Raw genomic sequence first — 20,433 nt, forward strand, 5'->3', positions numbered from 1 at the left:
TGCTCTAAAATAAGGGAAATCTAGTAACAAGAGATGCCACCTATCTAATTAATGTATTCAACTCTAATAAAGAAGATTCCAGTGTGTTCTGCTTGTGCTAATTCCTCCCACATTTTAAGTCGATAAGTGACACCTATGTAATTACAGCAAACTTCTTGCTATTTCATTGTCTAGTCATGTTCTGGGTGTGTGTTAAGCTAGCAGTTTTCATGACATTTCTCAATACAAATAAACAAAACAACACAGATCAGGACTGACTGCTCTTTATCAACATGGCCATTTCTTCAAGCTTATTCACCTAGCAACATGAACTACCTCTGAAAAACAAGTTGTAAGTGGGTGGCTCCATGACCTCTCTCACAGGCATGTACAACAAACACAAAATACTGATACTTAGTTTTCCATTTCATATTCTATATGTAGTCTCAGGCTGACCTCTAACACATAGCCATCCTCCTGCCTCTGCCTTCCGAGTGTTGGAATTAAAGGCACCATACCTGGCTCCATCTCCTATTCTAAAAGTCATCATTAATGTGAAATTCAAATGATTCTCTTCCAAAGCCATCAGCCACACGGCTCCATTTTGTGTGTAAGTAAATTGTGTCTGCTCTGTTTATGACCTCCACCATGTCTCTTCTTCTACAAGGGAGCATTCAGACCGCATACACTGGGCAAGCACGTTAAGCTCTGAATAATGGATCAGAGCAAACCCTTTGGTACCTTAAGCCCAACACCTCTGACCCTCTTCCTCTTTTTCACAGCCTGTATACACAGGTTTTTAATTATATGACAGATAAAAATCTATCTCCCGCTTTTCTCTAAACTTCCTTCTTCCAGGAACCCTATATAGTCAACAGCTTCCATGTTAGAGGTTTAGGAAGGACAGACAGAAGAGGGGCTACCGTTATGGCTTCTTGTTTATTCCAGATAAACACCCAACTACACTGTTTTAGGCTTTCTGAGTCCAAGCTCTGAACCATTATCAGTTGGGAATGGTGAAAGCCAGGCGCAGTGACAAGGAAGGTCAAAGGAGTTGGAACCAACTCTTGTCTATTGTTCACAAATTGCCTAATATTTACTGCTTTATTTGTCCTTCCATTAAATAAAAGACTGTGCTAGCCCATAGCATGAAGTTTCCACCTATGAAAAGAAACAAAATTCCAGAGAGAGGTCATAGAAAAGGCCTGGGTTACTATTGTATAGCAATCCCTTTGCCTCATATTTAGTTATTTTATTAAAACTTGGGCTGGAGAGATGGCTTAGTGGTTAGGATGCTTGCCTACAAAGCCAAAGGACTCGGGTTCATTCCCTAGGAGCCACGTAAGCTAGATGCACAGGGTGGCACATGTGTCTAGAGTTCATTTCCAGTGGCTAGAAGCCCTGGCATGCCCATTTTCTCTGTCTGCCTCTCTCTCTCTCATATAAATAGTAAAAATTTTATTAAGACTAAATGAGATGGCACTTGCTAGCCAAAGTGTCTGGCACACAGTGCCCATTCAACAGATGGACATCAATGAAATCACCTTCAGGCTTCTAGGACAGAGCCACAGTTATCAGCATAGTGACAAGCTTCATGCTTTGAATACTGGCTCAATTTTTGAAAATATTTTTATTTATTTATTTGAGAGAAAGAAAGAGGCAGATAGAGAGAAAGAGAATGGGCATACCAGGGCCTCCAGCCACTTGCAAACAAACTCCAGATGCATGCACCACCTGTGCATCTGGCTTACATGGGTTCTGGGGAATTGAACTGGGGTCCTTTGGCTTTGCAAGCAAGTGCTATTTAACCACTAAGCCATCTCTATAGCCTATGCAATTTTTTTTAATGTTAGGAAATCATTAATGTATGAATTTTTGCTACAAAGTAAGATTCTTTAAGTTTATAACCTTCTTTTTAATATTTTTCCATTTTTGACATTTTCATACACACACACACACACACACACATATATATATTCACCTTATTCTTCCCCTAATTATTCTCTTCTATCATTACAATCCTTCTTCTTTCCCATGAAACCCCACTTTTTTCTTTTTTTTTGAGGTAGAGTCTCACTCTAGCTCAGGTTGACCTGGAATTCACTATGTAGTCTCAGGGTGGTCTTGAACTCATGGCGATCCTCCTACCTCTGCCTCCCGAGTGCTGGAATTAAAGGTGTGCACACCACACCCAGCTAAATCCCCATCTTACTTTCATGTCTTTTTTTAAAACCCATAAAGTTAAATTAGGGTTGCCTGCATAATCATGGATGGGAGGTTATTTACCATGGAATGGGCACCTTACCAGTGGCTACGCCACTGATGAACTCGACTTCCCCTCTCGCAGCAACCATTAGCTGCCATTAACCTACTTGGCGGGCAGGGGGGTCCTGGGATATCATGTGTCCTTCACCCATCAATGGTGAAGTACTGACAGGCTCAGTCTTGTGCAAGAAATCACAGCTGCTATGGGTTTATGAGTGCAATGGCATGCCATGTCTGTCCAGAAGACAGAATTTTGGAGCCTTTCTCCCCACGCTTCCATTATTACTTTCTTTCCACCCCTCTTTTGCAAGGTTCCCTAGGCCCTAGAAAAGATGGTTTAGATGTCGTGTTTGAGGCTCAGCACATAGTAGTCACTTATCTGCAATGCTGCCAGCTATTAACCAGTGCCCACTGTAGTATGAAACTTCTGTGAGAGACGCTTCAAGCACTACTGACTTGAACCTTCTTGCTGAAATCAAGGACCATTAACATTCCCTCTCTTCCCTAAACATGGTAGTGAGAAAAAAAAAATTTTAAAAAAATGAAACAAACAAACGGAAAAAAAAAAACCCACCATCAAGCAGAATAAGCTAATGATAGTTCCGGATATTTTAAAAGAGAAGTATTTAAACTAGTACATTTGTTCTTTTCATTGTTACAGGATTTAAGTAGAACACTCCTCTGTTGCAGAACTAGGAAAGGACAAAGAAGAGGGTAAAGGTAGTAACTACTAAGAACAAGGAACTAAGTGCTGGTGTGAGCATCTCTACACGACCAGAGGCTACAATTAAGCATGTGACTGTAACAGTAACACCTTCAACAGGCAAAGCACACACACTGCTCTTGGGGAACCCGGGCTGCGTGTGGATCCAAGCGTTAGTCACGAGAGCCACTGTATGCTCTTCAATTCTTTTCTTTTTATTTTTTTGTACATTTAAAACTTTTTATTTATTTGATAGTGACAGAGAGAGAGAAAGAGGCAGATAGTGAGAGAGAACTGGCGCGCCAGGGCCTCCAGCCACTGCAAACAAACTCCAGACGCGTGCGCCCCTTGTGCATCTGGCTAACGTGGGTCTTGAGGAATTGAGCCTCGAACTGGGGTCCTTAGGCTTCACAGGCAAGCGCATAACCGCTAAGCCATCTCTCCAACCCCACTCTTCAATTCTTGTGCGAAGGACAATCTGTACACCCACAGGCAGAGCCTGCCAGCCGCGGTTCTGAACGGCAAACAACTAGACACCAGGCTCTGTCAGACAGGATTTGACCCAAAACCCCAGCCCCAAATTACAGCATATCAATGAGAAAAAGAAAACGGAAAGTTCTTATAAAACAACCACGAAACGATGAGCATGGTAGCAGATGCCTAGAATCTGAGCACTTCTGAGGCAGAGGCAGGAAGGTTATCTTGAATTCAAGACCAGCCTAGGCAACATAGTGAGCTCCAGGATAGCCAGGGATACAAAGTGAGACCTTGTCTCAGAAAAACAAACTGAGCCGGGCGTGGTGGCGCACGCCTTATATCCCAGCACTTGGGAGGCAGAGGTAGGAGGATTACTGTGAGTTCGAGGCCACCCTGAGACTCCATAGAGAATTCCAGGTCACCCTGAGCTAGAGTGAGACCCTACATTGGAAACCCTCCCCCCCCCACACCAAAAAACAAACAAACACCTGAACAGGAGCTGGGGAGACAGCACTTGCTCTTACAAGCCTGTTGCCTGGAGTTCCACCTTGCGGTGGTTTGAATAGATGGCCCCCAATATATTCAGTTCTTTATTGTTTGTAGTTTGCCTCTGCTGGCTACCTGGCTGGAGGCAGTGTCACTGGGTGATCTTAACGTGTGGTGGTGGGTTTCCTATTTCAATCTAAAGATATGCAAAGTGTACCTAGCTGGAGTTCCTGAAGTGTGCTGTGTGGCTTTTGACCTTTTAGGCTTGTGCTTCTCTCTCTCTGCTTGGACCTGTGAAGGCAGGCCAGCTTCTTCTTCCCCTGGATCTGTAAGCTTCAATAAATATCCCTTCCTCCATAACTGTGCCTGGTCTGGAAGTTCATCTCAGCAAACCTGAATCTGTCTGCTACACACCTCAAGTCCCTGCATAAGCTGGACTCAAAGTGGCACATGTATCTGTAAGCCCAATGCACTCAGGGCAATGGGAGGTGGAGGGAGAAGAATCCTAAAGCAAGTGTGGACCCAGCTAGTCTGGTCTTCCCAGAGTCTTAAAACAAGGTGGAAGGAAAGAATCAGTACGCCAGTGCTGTCCTCTGTTCTCTAAATGCAGGCCAGGGCACACGTGTGACACACACACACACACACACACACACACACACACACACACACACAAACATATTAAAAAAAAAAAAAGGAGCCAGGCGTGGTGGCGCACGCCTTTAATCCCAGCACTTGGGAAACAGAGGTAGGAGGATCACTGTGAGTTTGAGGCCAGCCTGAGACTACATAGTGAATTCCGGGTCAGCCTGGACCAGAATGAGACCCTACCTCAAAAAGAAGAAAGAAAGAAAGAAAGAAAGAAGGGAGGGAGGGAGGGAGGGAGGGAGGGAGGGAGGGAGGGAGGGAGGGAGGGAGGGAGGGAGGGAGGGGAAAAGAACAAAAAACAGCCAGGCATGATAGCACACACCTTTAATCCCACCACTTGTGAGGCACAGGTAGGAGGATCACCATGAGTTCAAAGCTATCCTGAGATTACATAGTGAATTCCAGTTCAGCCTGAGCTAGAGTGAGGGCCTACCACGAAAAACAAAACAAAACAAACAACAAACAAAAAAAAGCAAAATAATGACAACCAAAAAAAGCCAGGGATAATGTCACAGAAATAGATTCATTAAAAAAAAATCTAACACAAACCCACTCCTCCTCCTATATTCTGGGTAGTGGAAGAGCAACCAAGTCCTTCCCCACCATATAAGAAACAGTAAGTTTGAAAACAGTAAAATCTAGGGGGATAGCAATCACCGTTGATGACTATGTTCTATAACTATTGCAGTCTTGCCAACCAAACACAAATGTGCTCTGACCTCATGCTTTCTTTTCATGGAAACAGCTATTTTCAAAGGTACCTGGATATAATAGCAGAAATTACAAAGGAAAAATAGAGTCACAGTGGAAATGCATTTATGCTACAATGCTTTTACAAGACTTAAAAGCATCAATTAGAAGAAATTATACTGAATTCCCATGGAAAAGAATTTCTCAATAAATACAAGAAATAAAAATAATGTATCATTGTCTTATGGTATGACTCCACATAAAATTATAAGGACAGGACTGGAGAGATGGCTTAGCAGTTGAGGCACTTGCCTGCAAAGCCCAAGAACCCAGGTTTAATTCCCCAGTACCCATGCAAGCCAGATGCACAAAATGGCACATGCATCTGGAGTTCGTTTGCAGTGGCTAGGGGCCCTGATGTACCCATTTCCTTTCTATCTGCCCCCCTTTTAAATAAAGCTTTTTCTAACTATATTATAAGGATAAATGTAATTTATCAAGTGTTCTAGACAAAATAATTTTATCCCAGTGTGATCTGTCTATACTTAGACATTTCTACTAGGAATACATCAGGGACTATTTAGCCCTACAAATCATTAAACCTAATTATCATTGCCTTAAAATCTATAATGGGCTAAACATGGGAGTTAAATATCCATATAAAATCATGATAGGAATGTTGGACTCGAAGTATTTTTCCCAAAAAAGTCAATCCATTTCATTTATAATCAAAATATTTTTTGTCCACAAGCATTTCCATTTGCACATATGTCAACTACTAAGTCCACTACTAAGTTACCTAACCAAAATGATTTACTACCTAGATGTGTCAAGGAGCCAGTTTTAACCTGTGAAACTCCCCTCACCACCACACACACACACACACACACACACACACACACACACACACGGAAAGGCATACATTGACAGTGATAAAGGACGAAAAGGCACGGGTGTTCTGGACACTGATGGCACACAGCATACAGATACTGCCTCATAAAACCACAGTCTAATAAAAGGACCTGGTGTCTCCAAGGAAGGCAGGGAAAATACAAAATAAGCCCCCAAGTGCTCACTGTTCATTATTTAAATTACTATACATGTCATTATACTGTAAGGAAATAATGAGTCACATATGCTTTTCTTTTCTCTTTTCTTTTCCAAGTACTTCACTACTCAGTGTGATGCTCCTAGATAATAATGGGTTGCATTGAAGACCAAAAGCAAATAAGCACTTAAAAAAAAGTGGGGGCCAGAGAAATGGCTTAGTGGTTAAGATGCTTGCCTACAAAACCAAAGAACCCAGATTCGATTCCCCAGGACCCACATAAGCCATATGCATCTGGAGTTCATTTGCAGCAGCTGGAGGTCCTGGCATACCCATTCTCTTTCATTCTACCTGCCTCTTTCTTGCACTCTCAAATAAATGAATTTTAAAATAATTTTAAAGAAGTGTATTTCTTGTCCATGAAGAGGCTGTGTTATTACATTGAAATATCCAGCCTCAAAAAGGAATGAAGTTGGGCTGGAGAGGTCTTACAGGTTAAGGTGCTTGCCTGCCAAGCTTAAGGACCCATGTTCTACTCTCCAGATCCCACATAAGCCAGACGCACAAGGGTGGGGCAGGGGCAAGGTTGCACATGCCCACTAAGTAGCATAAGCATTGGGAGTTTAAATACAGCGACTGAGGCCCTGGCACGCCAATTCTCTCTGACCTGCTCTTTCTAAAATAAAAAATTAAAAACAAAAACAAGGAATAAAAATTTGACATTACAGCATGAATAAACCTTAAAGACATGACGCTAATAAGTAAATAACCCAGTCATAAAAGGATAAATATTATATGGCTCAACTTGTATCGGTACTACAAATAGTCAAAATCATAGACTCAGAAAGAAGAATAGCTGCCAAGAGTAGAAGAAAATGAGGAGTTGTTATGCAAGATAAAAAAAGAAATTGGAGGTTGGTGTACAACTGTGTGAAGGTACTTAACATTACTGACTTATACACTGAAAAATGGCTAACACGGTGAGTTGTATGCTACATATATTTTAACAAACAAACCTGAAGAAAAGCAGCTTTGCGTGTGAGTATCAGTTCTAGAGAACCTCTTGCTGAGCTGCGTCCTGGTATCAGTCACTTTCTCATGGCTGGGACAAAATACCTGCCCAGAAGCAACACAGGGAAAGAAAGGCTTTATTTTTGCCTTACGGTCTTAAAAGGAAGTCCACCACTGTGGGAGAAAGCACGACAAGAATAGGAAACGGGGTTGCATGTTCACGGCAGCAGGTAGGAAATGATGCGTGCTAGCTTTCTCCTTTACAAACACCCACGAGTCCAGACCATGGGATATTTCTGCCTCTAGGTTGGGTAGGAGGTCCCACTTCCACTAAGCTAATCTAGAAAACTCCCTTACAGACATGAGCAGCTATTTGTTTCCATGGGATTCCAACTCTTGTCAAGTTGACAATCAGAGATTAACCATCACAAGTCTATTTCTTGTTAACTTGACACTCCAACCTAACACTTTTTTTTTCTTTTTTGATTTTTTGAGATAGGGTTTCTCTCTAGCTCAGGCTGACCCGGAATTCGCTATGCAATCTCAGGGTAGCCTCGAACACACAGTGATCCTCCTACCTCTGCCTCCCAAGTGCTGGGATTAAAGGCATGCGTCACCACAGCTGGCCAACATAACACTTTTAAGATGTAATCTTCCATTCCTTGTCCCTACATGCTCATGGCCACTTATAATGCAAAATGCAATAAGTCTAACTTTAAAAGTCCTCACAACCTTTAATAGTTCCAATGCTGTTTCAAAATATAAGCACAGTCTCTTCTGAGACTCAGGCAAGTTCCTAACTGTGAGCTCCTATAACATCAAAAAGTAAGTTACACACTTCCAACATGTATCAGCACAAAAAGTATTCCCAGTTCCAAAGGGAAGAGTGAGGGTATAGCAAGGAACGATCAGCCCAAAGCAAGACCAAAAACCCCACAAAACAAACTCTAGACCTTAAAGCTCTTTGTGTGGCAGCAAGGACTCCCAGGGGGATCATCGTACTCCAAAAGGCCTGGGCTAGCTCCACCCTTCCAAGTTACAGCACCCAAAGCCAGGAGAAACACAACCAGAAAAGTATGGGCCAAAATCACTTATTTACTGGGTCAGGTTAATTACTTCTTAGTTCACCCATTTCCCCTAAGGTACCAACTATCAAAACTTATTTACACATCTGCTTTGGACATCTCAATGTGATTATTAGGGAGAGACTGAAAGAGAGAAAAACTTCAACTCAAAGGGCAGTTTTCCAAAATATCTTACAATTGAAATGTTTCTCTAATGAGTAGAGAGATATGAAGCATTCATACCTCTATAGTTCATGAGTTCCTTTGATGGGAATAGGTCAGCATCAATCATCAATGTGATTCAGTCAAAAGAATTTCATCTATGTGGCAGAGTAAGATGAGAGATAAGGGGCAGGGAACTTGAACCCATCCTCAGTCAACAAACTGATAATCAACCCATATTTAGAAAAATAAACCTCATAATTAAGAAAAATATATCGAATGCCTTTTATACCCAGGATGACAAACCTCTCAGTCTCTGTCCCAGACCAGGTGTTAGTCTCCCCATAAGGCAGAATCAAGTCTGCCTGAACAGCACGTTCTCCACACCAAGACGCATTGAAGAACCACATGCTAATACCCTTTTATTCTCCTGGAACCACCACAGTTCAATCCAGCGGGGGAAAGCAGCCTTTTCTCTTGGTGAGAAGCAAGATGTTTGGAAATCTTTAAAATATCTGGTAGTTCCATAAGCAATTAATCAACTTTCATAAACTTTTCATAAATTTTCAAGAAATTGTTAAACTTGAAACAAATTTTGGTTGGGTAGTTGACAGTTCTGTCACTGTCCTGGTATAGAGACACAGAATTGGCCAAAAGACCTTCAACAGTGAAACGGTTGTCTGGAGGTCTGGAAAAGCTTAACCAATCTGGAATGAATAGACTTTTACAGAAAATACAGAATTCCTGGAACATAAGGCAAAAGTTCTAAAACTTGCTCCTAAGTTTCAGAGCACTTAATAAAATGGAATTTTCTGGAGAGCAACCCCTTAAAGTCTTTTCACATGTGGCTTGTTGAACAGCTCTCACTGAAAATCATGCCATCCCCTCCCCTCAGTTTCCGGGGTTAATCCTGGCCTGAGGAGGAAAAGTTAGGGGCATTGACAGACAATGGCTATTAGTTTCTTTTGCCATAAAGGAACTAAAATTTCATTATCTTATAGTAGCAAATTTAATCCAATGGACGAAATTAAACAACAACAACAAAAAAATCAACATAATGACTGGCTTCTTGAAAAAAGGACCAGTCACTTTTGACACTTTTCTAGCAATAGTCAACCCCATTGTACATACAATTTCTTTAAAAAAAAAAAAAAAAGAGACCCCCTGTTTTGCACAGTGTTCTCCAGTTCAGACCACCTCAAACATGATGAAATTGGCCTGTTAGTATCTCAAAGGATCAGTGAAAAATTTTTCTTCACTCCCAAGAGAGTTGGGACAAGAGTAGAAATCTACAGCACAGATCATCATGAAAGGACTTGTGATTTCTCATCACGAGTGTTAAATAAAAGGATAAGAATTATTTTTATTCACAACCCAATCTGGTGGCTGACAGGAAAGCAGTCTTTGGATGTGGCAGAACCTGGTTTCATGAGGAGTCCAGCACAGGTACTCTGCTTTTGATTGGTTTACCTGGCTTCCAGGGAGACAAAAGCAACTGAACACCTTTGTTGCTGTGTTGCTTTTTAAATTACAGCAGAAAGACCATGGCTTCGGCTCAACCTGCCAATGTCAGAGCCCACTGCTCTAAATTTCCAATTCATCTGGCTGGTCAGGCTCAGGATTGGGATGGACAACCGACTTCTCCTTCCTACTTTCCTTATTCCAGATCAGGGCTTGAAGGTGGTGGATGCCGAGTCCCTGAGGTGCGCCATCAGTGGAAAGCGTACAACAGCAACAGGATAGTGCAGATCCCGATGACCCCGCCCAGGATGAGTGAGTCTCGCCTCTTCCTGAGGTTGATCCTCTGGATTAGGCTGTTCACAGCAGGAAAACGATTGGCCAAAGTGTTCATTTTGCTGTGAATTGACTTTAGCATTCCTCTCTGTGAAGTCATATTTTCTTTTGTTGCCATAGCAATGCTTATTGTTTCTTCTATCAGGCGATCTGAGTTTCGAAGGTGGTCATGTTCTTTCAAAAATAGTTCAGTTGTCCTGTTATTCACTCCAGATCCACTTTTATATGACTCAATATCTTTTCGCACTGATCCCATAAGATTCTCCCTTTCCCGTATTGCCATAAAATTTGCTTTGGTTTTATGGAATTCATGTGTATAGTCCTGCAGTATATCTCTATGTCGCTGTAATGTATGCATTAGTGCTGCATTCAAGGAGGGGACACCTGCACTGTTGGCATATTCTGCCATCTTCCTTCTGATTTTTATGATCTTTTTTTTGGAAGCAGTCTCACTCTGGCCCAGGCTGACCTGGAACTCACTTTGTACCTCAGTGAGCCTCGAACTCACTGTGATCCTCCTACTTCAGTCTCCCAAGTGCTGGAATTAAAGGCATGCACCAGAGGTGGAGAGATGGCTTAGTAGTTAAGGTGCTTGCCTGCAAAGCCAAAGACCCAGATTCACTTCCCCAATAACCATTAAAAGCCAGATGCATAAGGTGGCGCATACGTCTGGAGTGCATTTGCAGTAACTAGAAGGCCCTGGCATGCCCATCCTCTCTCTCTGTCTCAAATAAATAAATAAGTTAAATGAAATTAAAAATGCATGTACCACTACTCCCACCTTCGTGTTTGCTTTTTTGTTTTGTTTTGTTTTTCAAGATAGGGTCTCACTCTAGACCAGGCTGACCTGGAATTCACTATGGAGTCTCAGGGTGGCCTTGAGCTCACGGCACTCCTCCTACCTCTGCCTCCCGAGTATTGGGATTAAAAGGCATGTGCCACCAAGTCCAACTCATGTTCAGTTTTTAAAAACTTTTCTTCATTGGAAGTGTTATTAAAAACTACTAATGTGCCAGGCATGGCGGCTCATGCCTTTAATCCCAGCACTCAGCAGCAGAGGTAGGACTGCCTTGAATTTGAGGCCACCCTGAGACTATATAGTGAACTCCAAATCAGCCTGGGCAAGAGTGGGACCCTGCCTCCTAAAACAAAACAACAACAACAACAAACTACTAATGCTAGCCAGGCATGGTGGCACACACCTATAGTCCCAGTACTTAGGAATCAGAAGTAGGTGGACTGTCATGAGTTAGAGGGCACCGTGAGACTACATAGTGAATTCCAGGTCAAACTGGGCTAGAGTGAAACCCTACCTTGAAAAATGAAAAAACTCACTAAAGCTATTTTTTAAATAAGTGAACCATTCTTTTTAAAATATTTATTTATTTATTTAAAAGAGAGAGAGAGAGAGAGAGAATGGGCATGTCAGGGCCTTCAGCCACTGCAAATGAACTCCAGGTACCCCCTTTTGCATCTGGTTTACATGGAACCTGGGGAATCAAATAAGGGTCCTTTGGCTTTGCAGGCAAACGCCTTAACTGCGAAGTCATCTCTCCAGCCCTATTAATGCTACTTTTAACATTCTAAAAACTAACAATTGAATCCTCACTCAGTACTTTGAATACATGAAAATACAGTTGTGGATCTGAGTTTAAAAAGCAAAAAATAAAACACCTCATGGATTCTATATTTCACTTCATATATCTTAAGATATTCCACAAAAATGTAAACAATCTCAAGCTAATGAGCAACTTAAGATTTCCCAGTGCCTCTGCTCACTTTAATCCTTGGCAGGGTTGGTTCCCACCTTGAAATGAAAATTCTATGTTAAGGTGGAGGATTTAGAGACTTACAAAGTCAAAAAGAAATCATAACTCCTACATGTTTAATCATCCATCCTCTTGGTCGATGATTTACCCCATAATTCCCACCAGAAAATGAAGAAAGTTTTGAAGAACGAGTTATTCTCAATGTAAATCTCCAGCCAGCCTCTGTCAATCATGTTAGCCCTTTCCCCCTAGTTAGCCATTTTCCTCTCCCTGCCTGAAAACTACACTACTATTTAATTGCTTTGTGACTTCACATTTTATTAAGAGGCAGAAAAACATAAAGAGCTAAAACAAGGAGATAAGGCCATTGCCGTAAATTGTCCCCTTAAGCAATGAAACGTGCCTCTCTAGTATAATGAGGTGGGCACTGTGAAAGCCCCGACAAGTGCAAGTCCACAGACCCCATCACTTACAGCCAACCTTACAGTTCTCTGGGCTGCTGCCATCCATCAGAGCCCAGGACAGTCAGCTGCATGCTTGCTAGAGCCAGTGTGAAGGGCATGGCCAGGAGTCACTTTGTCCTCCATCCTTACCTACCCCAAACTTACCTTCTGCTATCCTGGGGTGAAAAAACGCAGAAGGAAGGGCTGGGGGTGTGGCTTGGTGGTAAGGCACTTGTCTAGCATGTGTGAGGCCCTGGGTTAAGTTCCCTAGTACAACAAAAGAAAAAAGGCACCAGAAACAAAATGGTGAAAAATTTTATACTATGATAGCTCTCCATCCACATTCCCTGTTTCTTGGGGAATCAAATCACTTGCTATAGCCCAGAGAAAACAGCATAGCTAAATAATGTTCAGCCTCATGAACTTGGAAGAATTCACTTCTCTTCCACTCACTGGCTTCCACCCAAGTCTCCATTTCTCCTCTGTAATGACACAGAAATCATTATCAGATTATGCCACATTCTGGAATGTGCCACAGCCGAAGCCCGCTGAAGACTGCTTCCAGTGAGTCGCAAAACTACGTGTGGCTTATAGTTTTAAAGCCCTGGGAAAACAGCAGTTGGTGACTTCTCTAAGCTGCTACCAGCCAAGAAACAAAGGCTTCAAGTGTTTTTAAAGCTACCTGTTGAGGTAAGAAAGTGGAGTTTTGACACTGTCTAGAAAACATGCAGGGCTGGGGAAGCAACTCAGTAACAGAGTTCCTGATTAGTTTGCAAGGTCCTTGGTTCAATCCCCAGCACCACCAAAACCAAACAGATATTTTAAAGAAACAATCAGCTAAGCATAGTGGCACATATCTTTAATCCCAGCACTCTGGAGCCAGAGGTAGGAAGATCATTGTAAGTCCAAGGCTACCCTGAGACTACATAGTGAGTGAGACCCTACCTCGGGGGGGAAAAAAAAAAAGGAGGAGGAAAAATAAAACATGGCAATGCATAAACAAGAGTGTGTGTGCGGGCTGGAGAGAGGGCTTAGCAGTTAGGAGTTTGCTTGTGAAGCCTAAGGACCCTGGTTCAAGGCTCGATTCCCCAGGACCCACGTTAGCCAGATGCACAAGGGGGCGCACGCGTCCGGAGTTTGTTTGCAGTGGCTGGAAGCCCTGGCGCGCCCATTCTTTCTCTCTCTGCCTCTTTCTCTCTCTCTCTCTCTGTCTGTCACTTTCAAATAAATAAATAAAAATAAACAAAAAAAATTTTTTTAAAGAGTGTGTGTGCATGTATTCCACCAGGCGTAGAGCATGTGTGGAACCATGCAAGTGCATAGACAAGAGTGTGTGTACATGTATTCCCCATCCATGGAGCATGTGTGGAAGGGTACACACGCAATTCAGCAAGGTTATTTTTGGGAGATCAGGAAGTGGGATACGTGGCAAGGGGCACGTCATCCTTTTGTTATTAATTTTAATCTTAAGGGTTAAAATATGAAAGTGTAGTAATCAATATTTTCTAAACCTAAACATCATAATACAATATGCCAATGCAATTTTTGCCCACAGGTAGAGGCAAGAGATAGTTGAGTAAAAGGCCTTTGATCAATGGAATGTTAAATTTTCCCAGGTCCAATGATTTCTAAACAATGGTGGGCAGAACTATTTGAAAAAAGATTGCCTAAAAACAAGTTTAGTAGCAGTAGCTACGGAGCTGATGATAGGAGTTCCTAAGTGGGTACCATTGTGTTTTTCCTCCCCAGAGAAGCAAGGCTCTGGGGGACAGCCCCGGGATCATCTTTCCTGGCACGGGGCCAGCACACTCACCAGGAATTTGGCTCAAGTCTATGAACAGTTTCCACATTTACTTTTCACCCACAGGACTACCCAAGGAGAAAAACAAACAAAAGAAACAAAAATCAATACCATAGTCTCCAAGGATATAATTTGAATTAGGGCTCTGTTAGAAGAATTACAAATTTGCAACTGGTTACTCATTTAGGAAAAAAGAAAAATATTTTTTGATTCCTGTCTCAAATCACATTTCAGGCTAGAATTCAAATGAGTAAAATATTTAAAATGAAAAATAAAATAAATAATTCAACAATAAGAACATATAAGTAAATTTTCATGCAATCTTGTGGCTGTGATGTTGCTATTAGAATAATAGTAGCATTCTTCTATAAATATATAAATTCTTCTATGCCCTTCAGGAGCTATAGCGCACAGGCAGGAACAGGGAGAGGGTGAAGGAAAAACAACAAGGGCTGGAGAGATGGCTCAGAGATTAAGGCACTTGTTTGTAAAGCCTAACAACCCAGGTTCGATTCCCGTACAGCCAGATGCACCATGGTGCATGCATCTGGAGTTTGTTTGCAATGGCTGGAGGTCCTGGCACAACCTCTCTCCCTCCCTCTCTCTTCTCTCTCTTTCTCCTCTCTCTCTCTGCTTGCAAAGAAATAACTTAAAATATATTAAAAATACAAAAATAAACAATAATGAGTCCTGAAAGGGGAAAGGATAAGGCTGTAAGATCAGAGAATGTTTCAGGGAAAGCATAGGTTAGACGCTGACCAGCGTCAGTTCACTCTGAGGTACAATTTAAACTGCAGCCTGCCAAGCTGGGTGAGTGGTAACAGGCTAAGCATTGTGCATGGGGTAGTTTTCCAAGAGCTGCACAGGAACTGACCAGCTTAATCCTCCCAACAGCTCTGAGGTAGGAGCTATTAGGGCGACAATCCCAATGTCACTGTAAGAAAGAGGTAGTTACTTGCTAAGGCCACAGTGCTAGTAAAGGGGGAGCCAAATGACCCTAATAACCAGGCTCTGGAATCATTACCCCAACTGCCTCTGTGCAGCATTCAGCTGCAATTAGCGCGGTTTGTGTGTGTGTGTGTGTGTGTGTGCGCGCGCACATGCATGCACATACACGCACACACGTTCCCAGCAAAAGAACAGCATCTATGGAATCCCAGGGGCAGGGCCACGATTGGCATATTCCCTGACCTGAGAGAAAGCCAAGAACTGGAACACAGCGTTCACGGGTGGCAAGAGGCGGAGCTGGAGAGCAGACGCAGGCAGGTCACACTGCGCCTTGCAGGCCATGATAAACAGGGTGTCAGGACAGGCTCAGGCAGGGGTGTGCCGACTGGGACCGCACCTGAAAGAGAAGAGTCTGCCATGGGAAGAGACTGGGAAGTACAAATACCACACCATTCAGGAGTCTTAATTAATCTATGTGGAAATCATGAAGGAAAATATTTGGCTGCCTCAAATGCAATGTTTACATACATGATTCAAGGCCAAAAAAAATGACTAATGCTTATATAGTAAGACATTTTGAAACTAAAGCATTCCTCTAAATTAGACACAAAAACAGCAAATGTACCTTTGGAAAAATGGGCAAAGGACATGAATACAAAATTCACAAAAGACATACTAGTGGCATATGAAAGAGTTCAGTTGCCCACAAAATGCAAAACGTTTTATGTGTGCGTGCGCGCGTGTGTGGTTTTTCGAGGTAGGGTCTCACTGTAGCCCAGGCTGCCCTGGAATTCACCGTGCAGTCTCAGGGTGGCCTCGACCTCTCAGAAACCCTCCACCTCCACCTCCCAAGTGCTGGGACTGAAGGCGTGCACCACCACGCCTGGCCATTTTCCAGTCTTAATGTTATTTCTTTTCTAGTGCTAAGAAGGTTATGGGAAGAGAGGGTTCTTGCAGACTGTCACAGGGATTATAAACTAGCTCAACTTTTCAGGTAACATATACTCAAATTTCTTTTCTGATTTTATAATAAGGAAAACATGCAAGAGTGGCTCCAATATAGTTAGAAGAACGTACATTAACAAGCCAGGTGTGGTAGCACACACCATTAGTCCTAGCACTCCAGAGGCAGAAGTAGGGGGATTGCAGTGAGTTCGAGGCCACCCTGAGAATACACAGTGAATTCCAGGTCGGCCTGGGGTGCAGTAAGACCCTACCTCAAAACAAACAAACAAACAAAAACCCAAAATGTACATTAACATATATGTCCAAAGAGAGCTGTGTTAAGTACAACACAGTCCTAAAATCAAATCTTCAACCGCCTTTAATAACACAGAGATATGCTCATCAAACTGCCCAGTAAGCACTTCCCTTAATGTTCATATCCTTATATTAATGCTACTGTCACTTTTGGTAGAGAACCTTCTCTTTTCAGATGGCAGTGACCTTGGGATGACTCAGAAGGCATCATGGTGCAAGGAAGAAGTGACAGAGGAGTGCTCAGCACTGCAATATCTTTATCACACCTTCCAAGGCTCAGGGTCTATTGCAGAAGAGGTAGCAGAAAGAATGTAAGAGCCAAAGGAAGGGTACGACTCCTCACAACGTGCTCCCCCCAGACACAAAATGGCCTGGATATCCATGACCTCACAGTGCCTGACATTACCTACAAAAAACCTTCATGATAGGAGGAAAATATGATGACATCAAAATAAAAGAGAGCCTAATTGGCACTGGGAAGAGGGTGGAGTGGAGAAGGGGGAATGGATGGGAGAGTGAATTATCATGGTTCACTGTCGATGCTCATGGAAGCTGTCAACAAAAAGTTTAAATAAATAAATAAATACTGTGTTACCAAATTATAAAATAATGAATTTAAATCAATAAATATAAATAAGAAATAAAATAAAGCAGTCTTGGGGCTGGAGAGATAGCTCAGCAGTGCTTGCCTGCAAAACCTAACAACCCGGGTTCAATTCCCCAGTACCCACATAAAGGCAGATGCACAAAGTTGTAGTTTGTTGGCAGCATCTGAAGGCTCTGGCGCACTCATTCCCTCTCACTGTATCTCTTTTCTCTCTCTCTCTCTCTCTCTCTCTCTCTCTCTCTCTCTCTGTCTGTATGCAAACAAATAAAAATATTTTAAAAAATAAACAAGTAAATAAAACAGTCTTGGAGAGACGGCTTGGTGTAAGCTGGAGAAGAATTAGAAATAGCAGCAGTGGGGGCTGGAGAGAAGGCTTAGTGGTTAAGGCACTTGCCTGCAAAGCCTAAGGACTCTGGTTCGATTCCCTAGGACCCATGTAAGCCAGATGCACAAGGTGATACTTGCTTCTGGAGTTCGTTTGCAGTAGCTAGAGGCCCTGGCGGGCTCAGTCTCTCTCTCAAATAAATAAAACTTATTTTTTAAGAAAAGGATGCGGTCAGAAGCCTAGCGTACACTAGCTCTGCCATTGACCATTCCGCAACGTACAGTGAGCCAGACACTTAATCCCTGAGCCAACTTCCCTCTCTGTCAAAGCAGGCTAATGACAGCTGCTCTGCCTCCCTCGCAGGCACGTCGTGGAGATCAAGTGAGAGTGAGTGAGAAAGTGGACTTGGAGCATAAACCTTTGCACACTCTAGTTATTCCTGTTTCCACACTCTCTCCCCACTATCCTTGACTTGTCTGCATCAGCTGAAGCCAGGGTGCGCATGTGTGACCTTCAAGTCTGTCACAGTTTCCTCTGGCAGCATTACTGCTGCAGCACTTTTAGTTTCTACTGTGAGTGACTAATTTGGTAATGACCATATATTTCATTTCAAACAAGCATAACTTATTTTTTTTTAAGCTACATAAGTATAGACTTCAGGAAGACAGTACCCAAAGTTTACTGACCATGTATCAAAAATCAGGCATCACCTTAAACTATCTTGCAAAAAAGTGTTTACTGTTATCCATTTCCATTTAGCTGGTGGGGACGCTGAGGCAGAGTAGCACAACCAAGATTTGAACCCATGTCCTTATTGTGAATGGACCCCATGCTCATAAGATCTGTCCTGCTTCAAGCTCCTTCAGTGACAAAGTGAATTCTATATAGAAGGGGAAAAAAAGCATGGAGGCCATGAAAACTCCCATACTGGAGGCAAGAGATATACATGTACACATGAACAAGAACCCTTGGGATCTTTAACAATAGTGGCTGGGGGGGGGGGTAGAGGGAGGTTAGAGAGATGGCTCAGTAGTTAAAGATGCTTGCTTACAAAGCCTGACAACCCAGGTTCAATTCCCCAGTACCCATGTATAGCAGGATGCAGTGGTGCATGCATCTGCCATCCCAGAACACCTATAGCATTGTGAGGCGAAGCCAAAAGGGTACAAAGCACCTGGGCCAGCCAGTCTGGAATTCATTTGCAGTGGCCAGAGACCCCTGTCTCAAAGAGGGTGGGACGCTTCCTTATGCGTAATGTGGCATACATATGCATATAGGCACACACAAATAAAAAAAAATAATTAAGCAGTCATTCAAGCTGCTGCCTCCATGTGCTGCTGGGTGTCACCAGGTGCTCATCTACCTGCAGCTGAGAGGCCACACGGTCTTCTGAGATGACAGAGGGCAGGGAAACGCGAGGGGCAGATTCCCACTAACCTCAGCAAGTCATTGTGGCGGCAATTCATCCTAGGGAAAAAATCATGAGTGTGTACAAAAAATACCTAAAACAATAATATTTCTAAAGCCAGATGTGGTGGCATACGACTTTAATCCCAGCACTTAGGAGGCAGAGCTAGGAGGACTGCTGTGAGTTCGAGGCTACCCCTAGAATACATAGTAAATTTTAGGTCAGCCTGGGTTAGAGCGAAACCCTACTTTAAAAAAACTAAAAACAACAACAACAACAAACAAAACCAAACAAAAAAACCCAATAGTGTTTCTAAATTGAAACAAAAAGAAACAATGTAAATATCCAACAAAAAGAAATAGAGTAGCCTGGCATGGTGGCACACACATTTAATCCCAGCACTCGGGAGGCAGAGGTCGGAGGATAGCCATGAGTTCAAGGTCACCCTGAGACTACATAATGAATTCTAGTTCACCAGGAGCTAGTACAAGACCCTAACTCAAAAAAAGAAGGAGGAGGGTATTACCATGGGATATTTTTTATAATCATGGAAAATGTTAACAAAAATTGTGAAAAGAAAAAAAAAAATAAAGAAAGAAAATAAATTACAAAATAAAAAAAAGAAGAAGGAGAAGAAATAGGGTCGAAGTAGCGGGGGGGGGGCTACTTGGAAAGAATAGGGGATCAGGAGTGTGGAGACAATGGGGCTGAGTATAATTAAATAAATTACATAAAAAAACACATTACATACACGAATATATGAATATACCATATGAAACCCCCAATTATGTATAAGATATGTGAATAAAATGCTAAAAGAAGGGCTGGAGAAGTGGCTTAGTGGTTAAGGCACTTGTCTACAAAGCCTAAGGATCCAGTCTGATTTCCCAGTACCCATGTAAGGCAGATGCTCAAGGGGGTACATGCGTCTGGAATTCATTTGCAGTGGCTGCAGACCCTGGCATGCCCATTCATTCTCTCTCTCTCTTTCATAAATAAAGATTTTAAAAACTTAAAATCTGGACATGGAGATGTGGATCATTGAACAAAGGCCCTTGCTTGCAGGGCCTGATGACCTGGGTTTGATTCCCCATTGCCCACATATGCCAGATGGACAAAGAGGCCCATGGGTCTGGAGGCCCTGGTGTACCCATACTCTTTCCCTTCTCTGTTTGTAAATAAACAAATAAATAATTTTACACACTTAAAAATCTAATAAATTAGCAGCCACACACTAAAAAAAAACAACTCAGTTAAAATTTAACATTATCTCAGAAAGTGGAATAATAATTTTTTTTTTAATTCTCTCTATTTTTAGACCTTCCTTACTTGAGTAAAGCCAGTGATTAACATTCAGCAAACTCCTTTTATTTCACATAGCTTCATGCACTCCTTATGATCTATTCAGATTTTCTAGCATAGTCCACTTGATATATATTGTATTTATGGAAATGAAATACTTTTATTGATTTAATCTGAATAGTAATATTCCTCAAACATCCTGTTCATACTTCATCCTATAAAACCCTTTTTGTACTCAAACATATT

The 20,433-nt window shown here is 42.3% G+C and overlaps 2 protein-coding genes across 4 annotated transcripts in view; both read right to left on the reverse strand.

The window, feature by feature from the left end:
• Positions 1-20,433, reverse strand: part of Kank1 (KN motif and ankyrin repeat domains 1) — a 270,405-nt gene that overhangs the window by 140,812 nt on the left and 109,160 nt on the right. The window contains exon 3 of one of the 3 annotated variants that reach the window (XM_045145270.1): positions 15,529-15,682. The exons of the other annotated variants lie outside the window; for them this stretch is intronic. The gene's annotated coding sequence lies outside the window, so the exon portion shown is untranslated. The remainder of the gene's footprint in view (positions 1-15,528; positions 15,683-20,433) is intronic. 3 annotated transcript variants of the gene reach the window in all.
• Positions 8,747-10,733, reverse strand: LOC123459322 (Golgi SNAP receptor complex member 1-like). Its single transcript, XM_045145280.1, has one exon. The coding sequence runs from the start codon at positions 10,731-10,733 to the stop codon at positions 10,242-10,244; it is 492 nt and encodes a 163-aa protein (XP_045001215.1). The 3' UTR covers positions 8,747-10,241.

The sequence above is a fragment of the Jaculus jaculus genome, chromosome 1, assembly GCF_020740685.1.
Source record: "Jaculus jaculus isolate mJacJac1 chromosome 1, mJacJac1.mat.Y.cur, whole genome shotgun sequence".
Lineage (NCBI taxonomy): Eukaryota > Metazoa > Chordata > Mammalia > Rodentia > Dipodidae > Jaculus > Jaculus jaculus.